The sequence below is a fragment of the Coffea eugenioides genome, chromosome 7 (assembly GCF_003713205.1).
Source record: "Coffea eugenioides isolate CCC68of chromosome 7, Ceug_1.0, whole genome shotgun sequence".
NCBI classification, from domain to species: Eukaryota; Viridiplantae; Streptophyta; class Magnoliopsida; order Gentianales; family Rubiaceae; genus Coffea; species Coffea eugenioides.
The window spans coordinates 1,829,840-1,850,178 of record NC_040041.1 but is presented as its reverse complement, the minus strand read 5'-3'; the positions used below and the strand labels follow the sequence as shown (position 1 = coordinate 1,850,178).

General features: G+C 37.8%; 3 protein-coding genes across 6 annotated transcripts; 1 reads left to right on the top strand and 2 right to left on the bottom strand.

Annotated features, from left to right (window-relative positions):
• Positions 1-4,013: 4,013 nt before the first annotated feature.
• On the bottom strand, positions 4,014-6,614 carry LOC113777945. Its single transcript, XM_027323182.1, has 4 exons — positions 6,488-6,614; positions 5,209-6,389; positions 4,727-4,929; positions 4,014-4,587 (listed from the first exon to the last, which is right to left on the bottom strand). The coding sequence occupies exons 1-4, from the start codon at positions 6,612-6,614 to the stop codon at positions 4,014-4,016; spliced, it is 2,085 nt and encodes a 694-aa protein (XP_027178983.1).
• Positions 6,615-8,326: 1,712 nt separating this feature from the next.
• Positions 8,327-11,196, top strand: LOC113777695 (30S ribosomal protein 3, chloroplastic-like). Of its 4 annotated transcripts, XM_027322860.1 has the most exons (3): positions 8,327-8,683; positions 8,808-9,117; positions 11,076-11,196. In XM_027322860.1, exons 1-2 carry the CDS (start codon positions 8,447-8,449, stop codon positions 9,087-9,089), a joined length of 519 nt encoding a protein of 172 aa, XP_027178661.1. In that variant the 5' UTR covers positions 8,327-8,446; the 3' UTR covers positions 9,090-9,117; positions 11,076-11,196. The 4 variants fall into 4 exon arrangements, with proteins under 4 accessions (XP_027178661.1, XP_027178663.1, XP_027178662.1 ...); XM_027322862.1 differs by lacking the exon at positions 11,076-11,196 and having other exon boundaries at positions 8,874-9,429; XM_027322861.1 differs by lacking the exon at positions 11,076-11,196 and having other exon boundaries at positions 8,811-9,429.
• Positions 11,197-12,724: 1,528 nt separating this feature from the next.
• Positions 12,725-18,679, bottom strand: LOC113778165 (ubiquitin receptor RAD23d). Its single transcript, XM_027323463.1, has 12 exons — positions 18,433-18,679; positions 17,349-17,510; positions 16,885-16,932; positions 15,337-15,413; positions 15,134-15,232; positions 14,848-15,025; positions 14,123-14,263; positions 13,956-14,021; positions 13,830-13,877; positions 13,636-13,742; positions 13,433-13,511; positions 12,725-13,017 (listed from the first exon to the last, which is right to left on the bottom strand). The coding sequence occupies exons 1-12, from the start codon at positions 18,496-18,498 to the stop codon at positions 12,901-12,903; spliced, it is 1,188 nt and encodes a 395-aa protein (XP_027179264.1). The 5' UTR covers positions 18,499-18,679; the 3' UTR covers positions 12,725-12,900.
• Between the last annotated feature and the right edge of the window lie 1,660 nt (positions 18,680-20,339).

Here is a 20,339-nt window from a genome sequence, read left to right as displayed (position 1 = left end):
TCGGAAATGCTTCAACAAAGTAGCGATGACACAGAGACGTGTGCCATCTTTAACTACTCAATCACGAATGCACCTGCCAACTCTAGAAAGTTGTAACAAATTATAAAATCAGCTCCCGCTAAATAGTTAGTTGTCTCGTGTACATCTGGGAGCCTTGTTCAATGCTTTGTAAGGTATTGGACAATGAGGTGCAGTCTTGTTAATAAGAAGACACTTCACTTGTAATTAATAAATTAATAAATTATGAGTTTGATGTTTTTTTTTTTTTTTGAATACAAAGGACAGGCAACTGCCTATTAACAAGGTACTAAGCGTGGGGTTGTGACCCTAATTATATCAGCTCCTAGTAACTCCCTTAGTCCATCCGGTGGCTCTTCCATTAGTCCGCCTGGTAACTGTAACTGGATTGCTTCTTTTGCCAGCCAATCCGCACACCTGTTTCCTTTCCTCCATCTATGTTGCAGCCTGCACGACCATTCTCTGCTCTTCATGTTTCTAATCTGCTTCACCAAATTGTGGTAAGGCGAGGTGGGCACTGCATCTTCTATCAACTCCAGCCCCACTTTCGAATCCGACTCTTTGATGACATCTTTGTATCCTTTGTCCCAAGCCAACTGCATTCCTTTAAGAATTCCCCATAGCTTAGCTGCTATGTTGCTTGCTTCCCCTATACTTTCTGCAAAACCTCCTAACCATATCCCTGCCGCATCTCTAATGAGCCCTCCTACTCTAGCTCTGCCAGGATTTCTTTCCGAGGCACCATCCACATTAACTTTAACCACTCCTTCAATTGGTGGAATCCATCTTATAAAGCACTCTTGCCTAGGGAATCTGCGTCTCCCATTGAATAGAAGCTGCTTTGCTTGTTCTGCCATTTGCCTCAGAACTGCTGGGGAGATTTTAAGGAGGTAGTTCTCACCTTCAATAGCAAATTTGTTTCTGGCCCTCCAAGCATGGTACACCGTTAGTTGGAACATTAGCTGCCACATCACTCTCCCCCCAGCTCCTATGCCCTCTTGCGTTAGGTTCCAGTCTACCCAATCTACTGTGTTCTTGATGAAAAACTCCTCCCAAACATGTGGGAACACCAAACTTTTCCAATTGGTTTTGATCCAGATACAGTCCCTGAGAGCATGAAGTGTAGTTTCATCATGCTCTCTGCATATCAGGCATTTATCATCCAGAGCCAAGTGCCTTCGTTTCTTCTCTCTTTGTGTGAGTAATTTGCCAACTGCCACCTCTCTGGGCCTTTCTATTTCCAAATCCTCTCCTCTCGGCCCCAAGTCCTCCTCTTCTAATAGGATTTCATATCCTGAAGCTAACGTGAAGTTCCCTCTTACTTTTGGGCTCCAACTCATTACATCTGGATTATCCTCACCTTGTACCACACAGTATCCTTTGAGTTTAGCTAGTGTTTCTTGTGTCAATACTCGTTCCAGTTCTTCCCATTTCCATTCTTCTCCTTCCCTCCAGTACTTTCCTACCTTCCTTTCAGAACCTCTGGGTTTAAGTCTACTTCAACTTCTTCAATTAGTGGTATATCTGACATCCACCTTTCTGTCCAGAAAAGAGCAAGATTGTCGTTTCCAACCCTCCACTTCTTTCCTCTAGCTGTAACTTTACTGCCTTCACATATACTCTTCCAAGCGTGAGATTCGCCTGTTTTTTTGCGAATAGGTCTCCCTGTCCTCCGCAATATTTCTCTCTTAACACTTTCTTCCACAGCGCCTCTTCTCTATCCGTAAACCTCCAGCTTACTTTAGCTAGTAATGCTCTATTAACTTTACTCAGCCTTCGGATCCCTAGTTCTCCTTTACCTTTGGGTTGTGTCACCTTTCCCCACCCTATATGGTGAATTTTCCTTTGATTTGAGCTGTCCCCCAAGAGAAAACCTCTTGTTGTCCCTCTTGTTGTCTTCTCTATCTCCTCTACCACTGAGCATGGGAGCAAGCTGGTTTGCATGGAGTAATTTGGGATAGTTGTAATCATCGGCTTGATCAGGGTTACCCGGCCTGCAAAGGACAGGTGTTTCCTTTGCCATCCTGCCAATTTGCTTCTTACCTTATCCAGCAATTCTGTGTAGGTAGCCTTAGTCACCCTATTATGCAGAATTGGCATGCCCAAATACTTTCCCAAGTCCTGTGTCTACTTAACTCCTGTCAATCTGCACATTTCCCTTACCAATTGCCGTGAGACATTTGAGGATGCAAACAGTTTTGATTTGCTCACGTTCACTCTTTGTCCGGATAAAGTACAGAACTCTTGCAATATCTTCCCCACTTCCACTGCTTGTTCTACACTTGCTTCGGCAAAGAGAAAAAGATCATCCGCAAGCATTAGATGAATAATTTCTGGCCCTGATCTTGAAGCCTTCATCCCTCTCCATCTCCTTTCACCTGCTGTTTTATTTATAATGTGGCTCAATCTTTTCATACATAGGATGAATAAGTAAGAGGAAATGGGATCCCTTTGACTAATTTCTCTTTATGGGATGAACGGTTCTGATCTTTTTCCATTCCAAAGAATCTCCATGCTTTCTGCCCGCACACAATTCATAATTAAAACTACCAGATCTTGGGGAATACCCACAAATTTCAGGGTTTGCTGTAAAAAGTCCCATCTCACACGATCATAAGTAGGGATGACAATGGAGACGGGTGACCACGGACACCCGCGGGGCGGGGGCGGGGGCGGGGGGAATTTTTTTCTCCTCGCTTAGAAACGGGGCGGGGGGTGGAGGAGTGTACCCCCGCCCCATCCCCCGCCCCGCCACCCGCTTTAAAAAAATAAATATATAAAATATATATATGTATGTAATTATATATATATAATATATAATTTAATTAGTTACAAACTTATGATAATAATATTATTAGTTATATGTATTATATAATGTCTATTAGTATATATAATATAATTGATATTATTAATTATATATGTGTACTAATACCAATTATTAATTGGTTATACTAAATTTACTAATACATTTATACTAAATTTCTAATTACACTTAATACAATAACATTTTTTTCTTAAAAAAAGTACAAGCACAATAATGAATTAGTGATTGTATTTGTGCAAAAAGTGAAAACTTGACTATTTTAGTTATATTTATTTCATCATATTAGATTGTATTCAAATAATTTTTGTTTGATTGTTTTTATAAGTTTCAATTGTAAAATTATAATGAATAATAATTGGATGATGTGTTAATATTTTAGTACTCGATTATTTACTAAAATTTAACCATAATAAAATATATAACAAATTTTTATTAAGCAGGGCGGGGGAAACGGGGGACGGGGAGAGTTTGTAGGTAGCGGGGCTGGGTTCCCCGCCCCAACCCCGCCCCGTTGCCATCCCTAGGCATAAGCTTTTTTCAAGTCCACTTTTATTGCAATATAACCTTTTTTTCCTTTTTTCCTCTTCATTGTATGGATCATTTCCTGGATGATTATAATGTTATCTGTTGTAAATCTTTCAGGACAGAAACTAGCCTAGTTAGGGCCAACCAACTCTTTTAGCATAGGTCTCAAACGATTCACAATAATCTTGGTAATGACTTTGTAGCATACATTACACAAGGATATTGGTCTCAACTGAGCTACCGTTTCAGGATATTTCACCTTAGGCATGAAGGCAATATATGTATTGTTCATGCCTAGTAGGAGTTTTTTCTCTCTAAAGACTTGTTGAATGCACTTAATAAATGAGCCACTTACTTGGTTCCAGCATCTTTGGTAGAAATTCGCGGGTATCCCGTCTGGGCCTGGTGATTTATCTCCCCTCATCTCAAACAGTGCCCTTTTAATCTCCCCTTCATCCATTGGTCTGGTCAGTCTTCCTCCCTCCCTAGTTGACAGGGTTGCAAAGCTGTGAAATTGGCTGGCAATTCTATGTTGGTCTCTGTCACTGTATAGGTCCTTGAAGAAGTTCAGCACAATGTTTCTCACCGTGTCTGGGTCTTCTTGCCACTTTCCTTGTGTATCCCTCAGACTTTGTATTGTGTTCTTTCACCTGCGAATAGTAGTTGACAAGTGAAAGAACCTCGTGTTTCCGTCCCCGTATTTCAACCACTCCACCTTTGCCCTTTGATGCCACATTATCCCCTCTTGCTCTAGGATTGTATTATACTCAGCAATTAATTCCTCTTCAAGTTTTTGCAGGCGAATAGACGGTGCTCGTGAAAGACTCCTCTGGATTCCATTAATTCTAGCATGGCATCTTTTCTTCTTTCTAAGAATGTTACCAAATACTTCCCTAATCCAGTTTTTGATTTTTTCTGTAAATATCTTCACATTCTCCAGCAAATCCTTATTATTGTTCCAGTTTTGCTCTACCTGATTGTAGAAATCATAGTGAGTGTACCAAGCATTCTCTACCCGGAACGGGCTGCTGCCCATCTGTCCATCCTCCTTCTTAGTATTCACTCTTATCGGATGATGATCTGAGTGAGTTCTTGTAAGATGAGTAACACTAGCCCTCTGGTAATCCAGATTCCACATCCCATTACACAACGCTCTATCTAGTCTTTTCCCAACATTGGCACCTCCCTCTCTGCAGTTGTTCCATGTAAGAGCTGGACCACTGAATCCCAAGTCAATCAGTTCACATCTCCGAATGCATTCAATTAAGCTATTTAAGTATTTCCCTACAGTGTCGCCCCCCTCTCTTCTCAGTTGAGTCAACAACTTCATTAAAATCTCCCCGCAGTAGCCACGGAAACTTGACTTTCTCTCCAAGTTCCTGCAGGTACTTCCATAGCAGCTTTCTCAACTCTACTTCTGGTGAGACATATATTGTCAACATCAACCATTCATTCCCATCTCTATTTTTCACCACCACATTCATGATATGCCAGTTAGTAGATACTATTTCTACTTCCACCTCCCGATCATTCCAGTACATCCATATTCCTCCTGAAAATCCCTGCGCTTCAACGAAAGCCATCTGGTTAAAGTTAAATCTCCGTAGAATCATGCTGCCTTTGTCACTACTTGTTCTTGTTTATACTAGAATCAAAATGATAGGGTCATTTTTCCTTATAATCTCCTTTAAATTCCTCCAGAATCGCCTATTCACATCTCCTCTACAATTCCAACAAATTATTCTTGTATCCATATAGACTATTAACTTGCAGATTTAGGAAGGATGGGTTTACGTCCCCTCCTCCATTGCTCCAGTCGAGCTCACCTACTCTGCACTTACCCTGCTTTCAATATTGGTCACCACCTTGTGATGTTGGGTCTGATCCCTAATATTCGTCCTTACAAGAGCTGGGAACTCATGATTTGTTAGGTGAAAGCCCTCAATACCACAACCCTCCCCTGGATCCAGATTTTTTGCTTTCTCCTGCTCCAGCGCGTCAGTGGCTGTTACCATTTGATACCAACTTTCCCTCTCCTTACCTTGCTTACATTCCACCCCTTCTTTGCTAACTCCTAGGGTAAAAGCAATACAGATTTCATCTCGGTTCTCCTTAACCACAAACTTAATAGCATGTTGGCCTGCCTCGCTCTTCCCTCCTGTTTTTGCTCCTGTTGTTTTTTGCTTTTTGAAGGCAAGAACTTCCACCTTCTTGTTTGGCCTTGATATTTCCTTCCCTTGTTTGCTCAATGCTGACTTTGTTCCCTTGAATACTATTCCATCAGGTGGGATTGGGATGGCGTTAATGATATCCCTCAGGACATCTCTTGAAGTTGCCTTTTCTTGAGCTAGCCCCTCTGATTCCATTTCGTTCAGAGCCATAAACCTAGATCCTGAACCGTTTCCCCAACTGTTTGGGCCTTCACGCTCCTCCTGTGGTTTCTTCCCAAATTGTGTCATGCTTGTTTCCCCTTGTTCATACCGCCCTTGTACTCCACCCTGGGCTTTGTCTCCTTTTCTTGAAAAATTTTTCTTCTTCCCTTCACGGTTTTCTCCAATAGTTTTAGCGAATTTGGCAGTTCCCAGTCCACTTCCTTCTTGGGGCCTAAAACCTTGCACTCTGTTTTTTGGCTTGTACCTCCTTTGTTTCGCCAGCATCCATGGCCCATAGGGGTTGGCCTCCGGCACTACCCTCTCTGTCCGATGACCCTCCCCAGTCACAGTGTTAGCCTGTGCATCCGTTCCCTCTGCATTGTTGGAATTCTTGTGACAGTTAGAAGCAATGTGGCCATATTGGCCACATTCAAAACAGATCGCATCTAGCCCTTCATATTCAACTGCTTGCAAATCATTGTTCACCCAAATAAATGGTATTAGTGGCTTTTTTAAGTCCACTTCAACGCAAATCCTCGCATACTTCCCCCTAGTCACTTCCAGAGTTTGGCTGTCCACTTTCACCGCCTTCCCCACTATATTCCCCACTTTCATGAGAAAGTCTTCAACATAATATTCAATCGGCAAACCTAACAATCTTACCTAGGCTAATGTTGTCTTTACATCCTTTTGCGCTGGCCTAAAATCTGGCTTCCATTTGCTTATGGTAACATAGTTACCCTGGAACATCCATGGTCCTTCCCTAAGACCTTTTGATAATCCTCCTTCTTGAAGAACCGAGTGATGAAGTAGCCATGTTCCAGATCTATTAGTTCAAAATACTGATCCAGCTTCCACAGTTCTCTCAGTTTCATTTCCAGAGCTCGGAAGTTGACTGTTCGTCCCAAAACTTTCACAATCAAACTTTTCCTCCAAGGCTTCCAGAAATCGGTATTCTTTCCTTTCTCTATTACCACTCTCGGAAATTTCTAGGCTGCGATTTCTGCCTCTTTCCCCAAGTCTTTTTCTTCCTCTAGACTTTCTTCAGCTACTTCCATTTCCTCCTCAGAGCCGTCGTAGAAATCCTTTGTGCTTGGTTTCTCCTTCAGCGCTTCGAGAAAAGACCTCTCGGACCAAGGTGACGCTAGAGGAATGGGTGCGGTGAAAGCTGGTTTCACTCCATCCTCGGATCTGGGGCTCGGGTTGGGAACAACTTCCCCTGAAGATCTGCGCTTAAATTTCTTGAGTTCACGTCGGGCACTACCGTCTATCCTTCCTTCATCACTATCTCCTATTCGATCTGGTTTTCTCAGTTCCTCTTCCATGGTTCCGTACAGTTTCTCAGAGCTTCTCTCTTACATTTCTCTCTCCGTCTTACATCTCTCCCTCTCTTACATTTCTCTTTCCGTATTCCTTTCTCTCTTACATTTCCTCTTCCATGAGTTTGATGTTTCACTTGTAATTGACATATCACAAGTTCGAGTCATTGAAAATATAGGTAAGTAATCATTTTTTATTTTATTAAAAAGAAAAGGTATTTGATATGCACGTGGAGTTTTGCATCAACCTGTGTATGGCAAACCCCAAAAACTCGAGATGGTTAATAGATTAATCAACTAAATTTCTTACTTCCTTTAACCGTGCGAAACAGAACGTCTAGAACTTGTTGAAAGGCATGTAAAAAGAAGATGTTCCCGTAGCACTTGTAATTTGGTAACTTCGGGGTCCGTTTGAATTAGCTGTTTTTTGGATTATTTTTCAAAAACAACACTGTAGCATTTCATTTTTAAAATACAAGTCTGTTTGGATTAGTTGTTTTTGGGATTGTTTTTAAAAAATTATATGAAAAACTTTTACTGTAAATTTTTTTGGATTATTTTTAGAGGTATTTTGAAAACATATTTTTTGAGTATTTTTATAATTTATAATTTATAATTTTTATATTTATATACATTTACGCATTTATAATGCATTTATAAATATTTATAAATAAATATATTTATATAAAAATATAAATATATATTATAAATATATAAGTGTATATTATTATAAATGTATAAATTATAAATGAATATTATATAAATTTATAAATTAATATATTATAAATATATATTAATATTATGTATAAATGTAAAATTAATATTATGTATATTAATATAAATATATAAATGTATTATAAATATATTATAGTATATATAATACATAATATAAATGTATATTATAAGTATACATAAATATATATATTATGTATAAATGTATAATATATATAATATATAATATATATAATATTTATATAAATATATAAAAATATATTTTAAATAAAATAACATATTTATAATATGAATAAATAAATAAATAAATATTTAATATAATTAATATAATTAATATTAATTATAAATATTATAATATTATAAATATGGTGAAAAACAGTTTTTGAAAACAGAGGCAAAAACAAGGAATCCAAACGGACCCTCGGAGTTACATAAAATTGACCAGCGAAGTTACAGATGACGGTAAGTTGCCTAGGATATGCCATGATAGGCTGATGCAGACATATAAATTGCCACTCCTCCAAACCGCACGACTTTACAAGTCCCTAAGCTTGAAGTGGCAAAGCCGCTGTCTTGTCATCCTCATGCCATTCGCCCGCACTGCCAGAAGCTATATATACACAATCTCGCGTATAATCTCACGCACTTTCTGAAAGATGTATACTACAACAATTCAACCGACTGTTAGTTGTTTTTCCAATTTAAAGCCCTCCTCCCCATCTTCATTTCCCAGTCAAAAGTTATGGGTCTCTCTCAAAATCCCCAAGCCCTCTTCTTTGAATTCATGTCAATTGAACAAGGGGAGAACATTCAGCATCTCTGCCTCTTCAGCAGCAGTTGCCCAGGATACGCCCACCCCTGAATCCATCTCCTCAAACCTACCTCAGAAACAGGTGCGACATCTACCTTTCTTTTTATACACCAAGTTTGTATATTTTTTTACTTTGAAAAAGAAAAAAGGCTTGGTCTTGTGAAAAAGATTAATTTTTTTCCTAATTGGTTGGGGTTTTTTTTAAGAAGCTTAAAGTAGTTGTGAAGCCAATGGAGAAACCTAGGCTGGTCTTAAAGTTTGTATGGATGCAGAAGAATATTGGGATTTCAATAGACCAAGTGATTCCGGGATATGGAACAATCCCTCTAAGTCCTTACTACTTTTGGCCAAGGAAAGATGCTTGGGAGGAGCTCAGACTTTTGCTGGAGAGTAAGCCCTGGATATCTCAGAAGCAGATGGTCATTCTTCTTAATCAGGCCACAGATATTATCAATTTGTGGCAGCAGAGCGGTGGAGATTTGGCGTAAGCTTCTACAGAGCGATTTTCATGTCTAGGTACTTGAGCAGAAGAAATTCTTGAGTCATCTCTTGTTGTTGTGACTTGTTGATTAGAGTTCTCGTGCTGCTTGATTGTTGCTTATGAATTTTGATGGATATCACCTTTTCTTGTATATGCCAAAGTAGATTGTTATCTACTACCAACACCATACCATCTTTTTTATTTTTTATTTTTTTTGGCATTTATTTTCTAAGATATTGGTGAATTTGCATTAGAGCATTTTGGAATTTCAAGGGTGGAGTTGCCCTCGCAATGAGGAGAATAATGACGTGCTTTTTATTTAATTGGCACAAAACATCTGCTCATCAGACGGAAATGTGGATTTAAGAATTATTTATTTCCTCCAGGATTGGAAGTACGTTTAAGCATGATAGATCTTATTTCAAAATTGAAAGTTGAGAACGTCTACATGGCAGCCATTGAGTTCAGAATTGTTGTTAACATATTGTGATACTGCAAGAGATCTATGTTGGTAACATATGTGACGCAAAGTGAAATGATGGCTTTGAAGTTCTATGGAGTACAAATTCCTTTATCTAAGCTCATATAGTGAATTGTAGCCATGCATTTTACAATGCTTAATAAATCTCCTAAAATAACATATGAATCTCATCATTGTTGCATGAAAATGAAAAATTGAAGGACGAACTGTTGATTGTTGAAAAGGTTCTTAGGTAAATAGCTTGTCTTTTAAGCATAGGAAAATCTGCAGACAACATCCTTTTTGTTCATATTCTCATCTTTATTGAGTATAAAACAGAAAAATTAAGAAAAATTTAACATGCTTTTGTCTATTTGCAGTCCACACAAAGCTTCTTGTCATCACAAATGCATCTGTCTTTGTGCTGCTTGTAGATCACATGCCCAAGCTATTAGGAGATGTTAGCCAACTTTTTTCTTGGTCATAGTTGTTTTTGAGATGGGGAGGCAAAGGAGTCGATAATGGTTGTGAGGGGATGTTGAGCAAGAGCAGTAGATGGTCATTCTGAGGTTATGAGAAGGAAGACATGGTATTTGAAACCTAGGTCCTAGGTGAAGTAGCTCAAGAACACTAAAATAGGCATGGGAACACCTGCCACTGTGCTTAGATGGAAACAATAGTTACCACCTTGGTCTCTGTATCTCAGTATTTCTTTGCAGCGAATTACTAGTTTCAAATCCATTAGTTCTTAGGGTTGTAGAATAAAGCTCTTAAGCTTCCCTGAAAGTAATTTGCTGGGAGATTGAAACCTTTTATAAGCAACATTAAAAGGATATGTTAATCTTTTACCACATGGGGAAAGTGATTCTGTTTTCTATTTGACTTTTAATTTATTGTTCCTGTGGGAGAAAGTCCAGTTGTCTGCTTCCTGTACTTGACACAAAAAAGTCTAACATGCTCATTTGTGAAAGTGCCAGCAAGTCAGAGTTTTTCTGACTCACCCTTCATTTTCAAAGAAGTTCATGAACTTTTGTCATATTTAGCTATTTAAGGTTGCAGTTCTCCTTTCTGACAGGGTCTTGGTTTGCATGGATGAAATTGGTCACGTAGTGGGCAAAAAAGAAATCAGGAAATAGGAAACTGTGCAAGGATTGCAATAAGTCTCTTGACATGATGCTGTTCCAAATGTTTCTGGCATGTTTAGGGCTTCTGCAAGTATGATTCTGTATTTGGTCTAACAATTGAAGTAAAAAATCTAGATTGAGGGAACCAAGCCCAAAATTCTGGAGAATACTTGATCTCTTATGAGGGTACGACACTATTGAGATGGGCATGAAAATTTGAATCTGGTTTGAAAGTTGAGGTGATCGCAGGAAGGGAAACATGACATAAATTAATATCAACCCAATATCTATACATTGGTTGATTTTGCTAATGTTGCTCAAAGATCGTATGTGAGATATGGCTTGCTGTATCAATGCATATTAACCCTGAACTCCATATGCCTTTTTTTTTCTGACTTGATATCCCCAGGTACTGCTAAAGCCCTGAACTCCGTATGTTTTTTTCACTTGATATCCCCAGGTACTGCTAAAGAATATATTTCTTCCATTGTACCTTATGCTTCTTCAATCTATTGGCAACATTCATTTTCTACGTGCAATTTTTCACAAAACACACCGGCTTATATAGCAAATGCAACCTTGTGAAGAAAATTGTTAACTGTATCTTGTGGAGTTTTATTAGGAGAATTGTCAAAAACTAACCAAATTTAACTAATTTCACGCGAGCATTATATTTTTCCTATAGAAGCCTATGACTTTTGAGCCTAACATTTAGCCTTAAATTCCATGGGATGTTTGAGCCTTCTTTGTGGGTGTGTGGCTTTGTATTGTTTTGTGACTGATAGTTAAATGTCGAACAGTTGTGGAAGCCTGTATACACTGTTCAAGAATAATCATCATTCATCACCAGTTGTTGGTTTCTACAAGTTCCAGGTGTGTTTAAGAATTCATCCCGTAGTAAGCGTGGCCACCCATTGAAGGAGTTGGAAACTTTTGCAAAGAATTTAGAGTCCGTTTGGATATGGATTATTTAGGGAAAAAGGTTAGATTCTTTAGGCACGTTTTTTTTTTTTTAATCTCACATGCTTGACATTACAAAAGCGCCACAGTGAATACGAAAATGATCTTCAATGGGTACAATTTTTGTTGACATGGGTGAAAACGTTTTCTTGGCTTGTTTTCTTGCTTCGATTCTGCTGTATTTCCCATCATTGCGATTCTTTTGGTTTCTTGACTTTGCTTAGGGAGGAAAAAAGAAAAATATCCAACAAACTTGGACTGCATGAGTGCTATACCTGCAACACTGGGTAAATTTTTGTTGATCAGATGACAGTTGCTCGATCATAGTGTGTGTAAACGGAGATTATTTATTCAAAGTCATTAAAAGAAAGAACATGTCGGGGTCCAAGGGTCGTGAGATCCGACCAAAGGCAGATAATTGGACTGAGATGTTAAATACTGCTTCCAGCACAATGTTCAGCAATTCTAACAAACTAGCGCGGACCATAGTTTTCGTATAGTGCAAAATTGCGTGTTGAGTGCTTTTGACGGGGAATGGACATGTTCTGGTAATAAAAAGGCACATTCGCATGTCCAGATTTTCTTGTTTTGGTTGGAATACTCTCCTTTGTGCGGATAGGATACTATTAGACTATGCAAAAAAAAAAAAAAAAAAAAAAAAGGTATACTGAATTACTATTACCAAGTCCTTTAATTCATATACCTTTCAGAAATGGGGGAAAAAATAACGACTTCAAACACAGGAAATCGTCTATTCCCCATCCCTTTGGTGACATAATTCTCTTGTTCTGTTCAGCCAGCCGTATGAAGCTTGACAAGCAATCACCCTACTCACCTAATTGAACGCTTAATATGAAAAGATCTAACAGACAAACTGCCTAATTGCAATCCGGGATCAAATCTTGCCAGTGGATTAGTTATTGAGTGAGAATTTCATTCCGCCTAGAATGACTTAATTCGCCAGTCATTACTCCCAGAGACTGGATCAAGCTCTTACAATTAATCACCGCACATGTTGACGATAAAAATTGCCCAGCTGAAGCAAGAAACGTCTCCATATCAGAGAAAACATGCAAAGGAAACAAGCAAAAGCTCATCTTCGATGACAAGAACATACCAAACATTTCTTTATATAAGATCCAAGAGATACAGAGTTAAGCTAAGCCACTGTGAACGGTGAAATAAAATTAATCCACATGGCAGGTCAAAAGTCAAAGCACATTAAAGAACTTAAATAACTAGACTGGGGAGGTAAGTACAGTGTTCATCCCACATCATTCATCAAACTCGTGCATATGATCTAACAGGTAGTTTGCAGCTAGTTCCTCGTTCTTGTTGCACGCAAAAAATACTTCCAATACCAAGGCTGGATCAAAACCCATTGCTTCAAGCTGCCAAAATGACATCAAATGATGATCATGACAAATTTCATTTTACTTGCATTTAATCTCTCTCAAGGACAAGGTTCCAGCTAATCAAACAAATAAATATCACAAAAAGAATGGAGATGATATAGATTAATAAGATACACACAGAAAATACCAAAATTCAACTTTAAAACATAAGTTAACGTGTTTGTTGGTTTATGCCTAATCATGTTTCTTAGTTTCTTAATGAACTCAACCAGCCATAACTTCAAGGCAAAGGTACTTTGGAACTTCAACATGTTAACTTAGAGAACCAAACAAGCACTAACATGGTCTACACCTTGGCATTTCCAACGTGAAACCAATCATGAACTAAACCAAACCAAACCAAACTAGCTTATCGCATAATGTGAATAATAAAGGAGATTTATAAGCATACACGTTCAATTGCTTCACGTTCCTCAGGTGTGACAGTCACAGCCTGTGGCATTGCTTCAGCAAGTTGCCCCAATATGTTCCTGAGACCGGCACAATCATAATTAACCACATTAGTCAGTTTCATGCATCAAGAAATATATAGGCATCTGCAAATAGGTTAAATATACCAACACATCTATACAGAACTACCAGTAACGCGCTCACCCCTCCCCTTCAACAGGTTCATTTATTAGGCGTAGGAAGTCAGCCTGATGCTCTTGAATGAGCCGCATTAAGTGCGGATTTTGCTTTCCGAGCTCTTGAAGCATTGGCTGCAGGTGAAGAAGAGCTGTCATTCCTACAATGCTAAGCAAAGCCTAAAATAGCCGAAACGATAATTTGATGTCTACCACCAGTACCTGCAGGATTTGAGGATTGGCTTGCACCATTGCACGTAAAGCTTGGAACTGGAAAGGTAAAGACAAATCAGATTATGCTCATTACTCCCACATAATCCTAGATCCTGGATAAAGCATCTTATTTACCTGCTGACTATTTCGTAGAAAATCTAAGCTGCCAGCACTTGCATTTGTACCCCCACTTGGGAGGCCCTGATCCACATTCAAAATTCATGGTATATCCTTTTTCTCTTCAAACATGTGAAGTCAAATCTTGTAATCAAAAAACACCTGTTCTTTATAAATTCCCCTACCTGTGGGAAAAGATCTAAAGGATTAGCATTTGGCCCACTGGAAGGTACTGCTGGTTGTGGAGCCTGGGCTGATGGGTTCACTGACTGTGCACTTGCAGGAGCTTGGGCTGGAGGAGGGCCTTCAGCTGCTTCAGGGATACCCTATATCAAATTCAGGATCTTTTCCAGTTAGAAGTAATAGTATGAGCTAAGAGGGTAGAAAAATTCACACTGAATTATTGGTTATAATGCAAGTGACACCTTTCAACTTCTCCACTAACATCATTCTATTAATGAAATCACTTTCAACAATTAGCACTCAATAAGCAACATAACTTTTGACTCGTGAGCTTGCAGAACAAAGGAGGAGAGTGAAGTACAAAAGAAGAAAATTAAATTTCAGTAAAACCACATATATTTAAATCATTCAAAAGAAAAAATCTTCCTCACAATCTGTCAACCAATTCAATCGCATTTTGGAAAATAAACAAAGCAATGAGCACATCAATTTGATCAATTCCAAGGCCAAAATTTTTTTTATCAAATTGAATCAACATCAAGGCCAAAAAAATGGGTCAAGTACACACAATCACCATTTTCCCATAATAAAGCCACTATTTCAGCACAAAGATAGCAGGATAAGATGAAGATATCATTTGCCGTGCAAGTTGTTATGAAGAAACAAATCATAGCCCTGAAGGAGACACACGAGACCCGCACAAACCAAAAAAATAAAAGATACTCACAGAATAAAGGTATTCAACGGCTCTTTCTGGATTATTATATGCAGCGCGCAAAGCACGGATTACCGTATCCCGATCCCAACTCCCTCCACCCATATCAAGTATTTGTTGAATAGTACTCTCCAAGGTAGTTCCAGCCACCAGATTTGATGCCGCTTGGCCATACACATCTGTCACTGAACTGCTATGAAGAAAAAAGGTGAATTACTCAATGCACCAAGTCTCCAAATCACAGTGCTAAGTACACATAAGAGTTCCAACAGCAACAAAAAATATGACAAAGACTCACGAATCAGGTGCAGGTGCAGGTGGAGGTGCAGGTGCAGGAGCAGGAGCAGGAGCAGGAGCAGGAGCAGGAGCAGGAGTTGATTCAGGAGCAGTCTGAGGCCTGCACATAGTACAGAGGTAAATGAATTCAAGTGAGAAGTGAGAATCTCTAGCTGTTTTCTGACAATTTATAACACTTCCAGTAAAATTAAAAATTATATTTACGGTGACACATTCGTAGCAGAAGCTTGAGGTGCTGTCACAGGTTGAGTTGCTTGAGCAGCAGCAGTTGCAGGTTGCACCTACAAAGATGATATTCTCAGCCCTAGAACCTCCGTGTATAGAATTTGCCAGCACACACACCACACATTAAAAAAAGCACACACACACACACAAAAACAACAACAAAAAGCAATAAAATAAAAAGAAGCAAGCTATGTGTTGGTTAAACAATTATTCTAGAAGAGTGTTCCCATCGAAAGATCCAAATCCAATCAGAGAGGATATATATAGGTATACAGGCCATATGCAAGTTACCATCTGAATTCAACCACCAAAACAACCTTGCCATTTTGTGCTTTTGCTTGCTCATGGAAAGAATAGGAAACATTTTTCAGACAGAACATGCCATCAGTCAGAACTTCTCCTGTCATGACGAAGTACTAAATTTGAACTTGACAGCAAATTGAAGGTCTAATTTCTCTTCTACTGCATATTACTTGTCAAAGAACTAAAATCAAGAGACCATCAAACTACAAACTTCCCATTCAGCAACCTAATCCTTCTATTTTTATTGCACTAATAATAGATATGCAAATATCAAATACTTTGCCATTAGAAATTTCGGACAAAGTCCAATAACTGTAGGCATCTAATCTACTCATTCCCACTGAAAGTATGAGTATCCTGAATGCTACCATGCTTCAAATTTTTAGCTAAATGATGAAGAGCAATATTACATGATATCAATAGACAAATTTCCCCCACCAGAAGAGTACCCCTAAAGAACTACTCATAAGCAATTATCTCCTCAACTGTAAAATTAAATGCGTTCAAGCAACTGACAACACGGAATAGGGGTGTTCACGAATCGAGCAGCTCGCGAGCACGAGCTCGACTCGAGCTCGGTCAATATCGAGCTCGAGTCGAGCTCGAGCTAATTAAATCGAACTCGAGCTCGAGCTTGAGCTCAAAAACATTAAGCTCGTTGGCTCGCAAGCGGCTCGTGAGCTCAATTATATATATTTTTTATTTTTTATTTTTTATTTTTATAGTAAAATTACACATATATCCCTAATATTTTATTATTTATTAAAAAATTATTATTTTATTCATTTTTAAAAATATATAATTATTTTTTATTTTTTTAAATTTTATTTTTTAAGCTCGAGCTCGAGCTTGACATTTTGAGCTCGTCGAGCTCGAGCTCGAGTTCGAGCTTCACAAAATTAACTGGAGGCTCGGCTCGACTAGGCCAAAGCTCGGCTCGACTCGGCTCGTTTGCACCCCTAACACGGAAGTAACCATAATACGTTTATACACCTTAATTACTATAAAGCTAGTAAAGATAAAATAGGACCATTAACTTCATAAGGCTACATAAACATCACTCAGAACAACTCAATGTCATATTCTATATGCGAATGCAAGCAACTGTAATATGCATTATTTACTTCATTCTGTATTTTCCATAAAAAGGAAATGAAGATCAAACAGGAAAAAGAAGATGACAAAGATCTGCAGAAGGATTTAGTCAAATAATTCTCTACTCACTGTATTTGCAGTTGTTCCTGATGAGCCCCCACTTGTTGGAACTTTATTCTGCAAACATATTCATGATTCAAAGTGTAATCAATCCCAATTGATAAAATTCATGATTCAACTGTAATCAATTCCAAATACTATTTTTTTATGCATGCCAAGCTTTAATTTTCTTCTTCAAATATGGAAAAGAATGACATAATTCTCATTTAACATACTAATGTTTCATAATAAGATTAGCCAAAGACAAGTACTCTCCAAAGGTCAATCCAATGCCAATTCTCCCGACTCTAGCTTCAGAAACTGAAGAAAGGACTATATAGTGCTCAGACATTACAACTCAAACTAAGTCCTACAACACCTTCCTTCAGGCTCGCAGCCCAACCAGAAAATGAAGGCTAACTCATGACGTCTATTGCTTTGTCCACGATAAAATCCTTAAACAAGTCATAGTTGGGCATGTAACACAACAATACCTTGGTCAACATAATAACAATGAAACTATTTTCAGCAACTTTATTTTCCTCCAATGTGGTGTCATCCTTGAGAACTTTTCCCTGGTGAATAAGCATCTGCTGTGCAGCCGGGTAGACATCTGAACCCTGAATCGTTTCTATAATTCTCTTCACATCAGCAACCTACACAAAACAGTGACAACATCATCTCACTGTGATAACCAGTATAGCTGAAATCAACAAAACACAAGGCAAGATTCATGTGCGTCTGTACTACACGATTATGTCGCAAGGTAATCCTCCAAGTACAAATTCAAAAGGACTTATTTTTTCAGCATAGGAATAAAAAATAGACATGTAATGCATGAAGCTGGATCAAACTGAACCAGCATCAAATGCAGAGAAACACATCTATTAGCCAAAACTTCTAAGCTCACGATCAGCCATTCACAAGAGAATACATATTAGTGAAAAAAAAATCTTATTGCATTTGGCATTTTCCTTTTCTTTTCTCACGCGGAAAGGGGCCATGGGCCACTGGTAAAGGCAAGACTTTGAGATTGACTGCAAAACTGGAGTTTTTTAAACTTGACGAGGGGACGGAAGGGGATATACAGGACATAATAATAACGAGGTGTAGCACATCACTTTTCACATATACTTCTGCTTGCAGTTCACACGTATACCGATAAGTCACAACATATGTACATGTCAGCATTAATGCAGATACTTCTATGCTCAAAATACCGACTTTGCAAGGTTCTTCACGCTGTAAGTAACATCCCCCGATTTAAGAAAAAATAATAAATCATTAACCATCCACATACGCTTTGTTTTTTTTGGAACAAATATTTTGCATGGTTAACATAGCATTTCACCAGAATTATGATAAAAAAATCCCGAGAAAGCGCCGCCAATAGAAGTGAATAGGAAAAAAAAATAGTAAAATCTTGCCAACACCAAAAACCCTAATTACAGTTTAATCATCTAGATACCCAATTCACTTCGAGAAACACGAAATTCAGTGACGAAAATTAGTTTTCACATCTATATGTCTGCATGGAAGTGTGTTGTAAATAGATATAGAAGGGAGAGATGTAAGTACGGAGTCGTCGGGTTTCACTTCGATCTGGAAGTGGGTGCCTTTCAAAGTCTTAACTGAAACCTTCATCTTTGGCTACGATTTGCCACTGGCGTCCGTACAATTTCCGGTACGCGGCGTCTCCGATCTCCGGTCGCCGCCGGTGAATTATTATAGAAAAAAAGGTAAAAATTTAATATATGATAAGGGTGGAAAAGAGGAAGAGAGAGGGGGAATATCGCGAGCTCAAGTCAGTGAAAAAGGCAGCTATTGAGACACTTTCGAGGCCCCTCTTATACTGGCAACTTGGGGGGTAAATCGCACTCAAAAATTATTGTGCAACTCGCCTCTGTTGTTCGGGAGAATCTGTAAAGGTCCCCAATCTTTATCGGATCTTACGAGTATCTCCCTGCTTAGGCCTGCTCTTTTAAGCCAATGCATTAGCATGAAATGTCATTCTAAACTTCAAAATCAAGTTAAACAAGTAAAAAATGCTTATGTCAAAATAATGAACAAGGATTTAAAAGTCACTTGATTAAAATTCTTACTAATTGAGCTAAATAGTAGCATCATGCTTATATATTTTCAATGTTATTGTTGAAATATTGAATTTAAAGATACTAATTAAATATTTGACTCTTTTATCTGAGTCCAAGAATTCGATATCGAGGTCTTTTATAATTATCAGACAAAATAGCACTTTATAAAATCTGCACTAATACAATATATTATATAGTAAATCAATAAAGTATGCATTTAAACAACAAGTGCAAAAAACCAAAAAAAAAAATTGCAAAAGCAACAACGATTTCTTTTTTCTTTTTTTTTTGTGCAGAGTAGCACCATAGATTCTTGTGTTGAACACTTACACGTTGTGTTGCTATGTAAATCTGTTATACTAAAACATACCATTATGTTATAGAGTACAATAGTAACAATAGCTGAAACCTTGATCAATTGCATGTAGCTTTTCGTTTCTCTACTACCCCACATTAAGAACTCTCACAATAAATGAACATTCTTAGTATTTGTAAGAATGTTCATTTTAGTGCACTGATGCAAAAGTATTTGTAAGCAAATATTTTCAATTTTCATCTTGTGAAGTGTCCAAAAAAAAATAGTACAAAAGGGCAAGCTTTATTAGAAACGAAGAAAGTTTATTATTCCATTTGGCGAGGATTAATTGCTGTTTGTAGGATAAGAAAAAAGTTTGAAAGTTTAGACCCCTAGCCAAAATTATTTAAAAAAAAACACGCACCTTTAGCGAATTTTTAACTATGCGGTCACTTTTCTATCACTCTTCCTGCACACAAGGGTGGGCACACATTTTTTGATCTTTATTCGCTTCGCATATCAATAGGTACTCGTTAAAAGAGAGTTGGATTGGTAAGTACCATCCCATCCTTCTCGTTGCTTAATTTTTTTCTAAAAAATAATTTATAATAATTTATTTTTATATTTTACATATTTATCTAAAATTCAATATAGATTTTACCCAAAGAAAAAGGCCTCATGCGGAGAAACAAATATGCAAAGAGAATACAAGAAAAGAAAAATAAAAATCCAAAACTAATGAAAATTTTTATAAGCATTGCCCCATTTTTTAATGCATATTCTACATCAATTAAACTTTTTTCTAGAAAAAAATAATATTATGAGCTTTACAAATGAATCATGTGAACAAATTACAGGCATTCATATTTGGGGTGTAATTTGCTCAATAAAACTATTTAGTTGGATCTAAAAATAATATTTTGTATATAAAAAATTTAAAAAATGCAGGGCAAATCGAATACCCATGGATTTTTAATTCTCTGATCCTAACTCACCTTGTATATAAGCGAGTGCTTGGTCCTCTTCTAACCTAGTCAAATAATGCGAATCGAGTACTCTATTTCTCGGAGCGGACCAAATTGGATCCCATGAATTTT

What these genes read in the sequence shown, in the direction of transcription:
- LOC113777695 (XM_027322860.1), top strand. Translation starts at nt 8,447, where the DNA reads ATGTATACTACAACAATTCAACCGACTGTTAGTTGTTTTTCCAATTTA. An exon ending in CAAACCTACCTCAGAAACAG is followed by an intron (nt 8,684 to 8,807) that starts GTGCGACATCTA and finishes GTTTTTTTTAAG; the next exon opens with AAGCTTAAAGTAGTTGTGAA.
- LOC113778165 (XM_027323463.1), bottom strand. Translation starts at nt 18,498, where the DNA reads ATGAAGGTTTCAGTTAAGACTTTGAAAGGCACCCACTTCCAGATCGAA. An exon ending in TCTGCTACGAATGTGTCACC is followed by an intron (nt 15,233 to 15,336) that starts GTAAATATAATT and finishes TACTATGTGCAG; the next exon opens with GCCTCAGACTGCTCCTGAAT. An exon ending in AACGTGAAGCAATTGAACGT is followed by an intron (nt 13,018 to 13,432) that starts GTATGCTTATAA and finishes TCATTTTGGCAG; the next exon opens with CTTGAAGCAATGGGTTTTGA.
- LOC113777945 (XM_027323182.1), bottom strand. Translation starts at nt 6,614, where the DNA reads ATGAAACTGAGAGAACTGTGGAAGCTGGATCAGTATTTTGAACTAATA. An exon ending in CTTAGGGAAGGACCATGGAT is followed by an intron (nt 6,390 to 6,487) that starts GTTCCAGGGTAA and finishes TAAGATTGTTAG; the next exon opens with GTTTGCCGATTGAATATTAT. An exon ending in TGACCAATATTGAAAGCAGG is followed by an intron (nt 4,930 to 5,208) that starts GTAAGTGCAGAG and finishes GTTGAAGCGCAG; the next exon opens with GGATTTTCAGGAGGAATATG.